The 662-nt window shown below is 41.1% G+C and overlaps 1 protein-coding gene across 1 annotated transcript in view; it reads right to left on the reverse strand.

Annotated features, from left to right (window-relative positions):
* The window catches only part of LOC119585229 (transcriptional coactivator YAP1-like), a gene marked incomplete at its 5' end in the record, with an annotated part of 37721 nt that overhangs the window by 6988 nt on the left and 30071 nt on the right, over nt 1-662 (reverse strand). The window contains 1 exon segment of the mRNA XM_037933888.1: nt 428-662. Coding sequence (XP_037789816.1) covers nt 428-662 — 235 coding nt within the window.

The raw sequence follows: 662 nt of genomic DNA on the forward strand, positions 1-662 counted from the left end.
GGTAGATTACCATGAAAACTTCTAATTTCTTCTTGATTTTATTTGAACTTTTAACATAACACTCTAATTTTCATTACGAAAAGAAAGCATGCATAAAAATGGCACATCTTATAAAACTGGAAGACTAAATTAAGATCAATCATACTTCTAAGTTGGTAAAGGATGTGTTAGCTTATTTCTAATCTATATAAATTTCATTAAGAAATCCAAAGCTAAAGGACACCATTCCTCTGTCACTAATCACAGTTACCCCATGAAATTATTAACTACAGTAATAACTATAACATTAACATGTAAATAAGTAAAGATCATAGGAAATTAGCTAATCAATAGTTCAATGAAAAGCCAGAGACTGGGGAAGAGTTTGCTCGAGTTAAGGCAGCAACACTACATCGGAGGAGGGATGAACCAAACTCTGCCAACCAACCATCAGGTGTGATCTCAACATCCTCCATTGATGCCAGGAAATCCTCGGGAGTATGAGGGAGGGAGTAATTGGTCCCCAGGCCTAGTCCACTATCTGCTGACTCCTGCCGCGTGTGGATGTCTGTGGTAGTGATGAAGGTGTCAGCAGCTGTGGTGACCACGCTGGTCACAGGAGTCACTGTCTGCGGGGCCGAGGGTAAAGTCAGGCCAGCAGAGGTCAGCACCAGCTCACTACC

This window comes from Penaeus monodon, chromosome 19 (genome assembly GCF_015228065.2).
Source record: "Penaeus monodon isolate SGIC_2016 chromosome 19, NSTDA_Pmon_1, whole genome shotgun sequence".
Lineage (NCBI taxonomy): Eukaryota > Metazoa > Arthropoda > Malacostraca > Decapoda > Penaeidae > Penaeus > Penaeus monodon.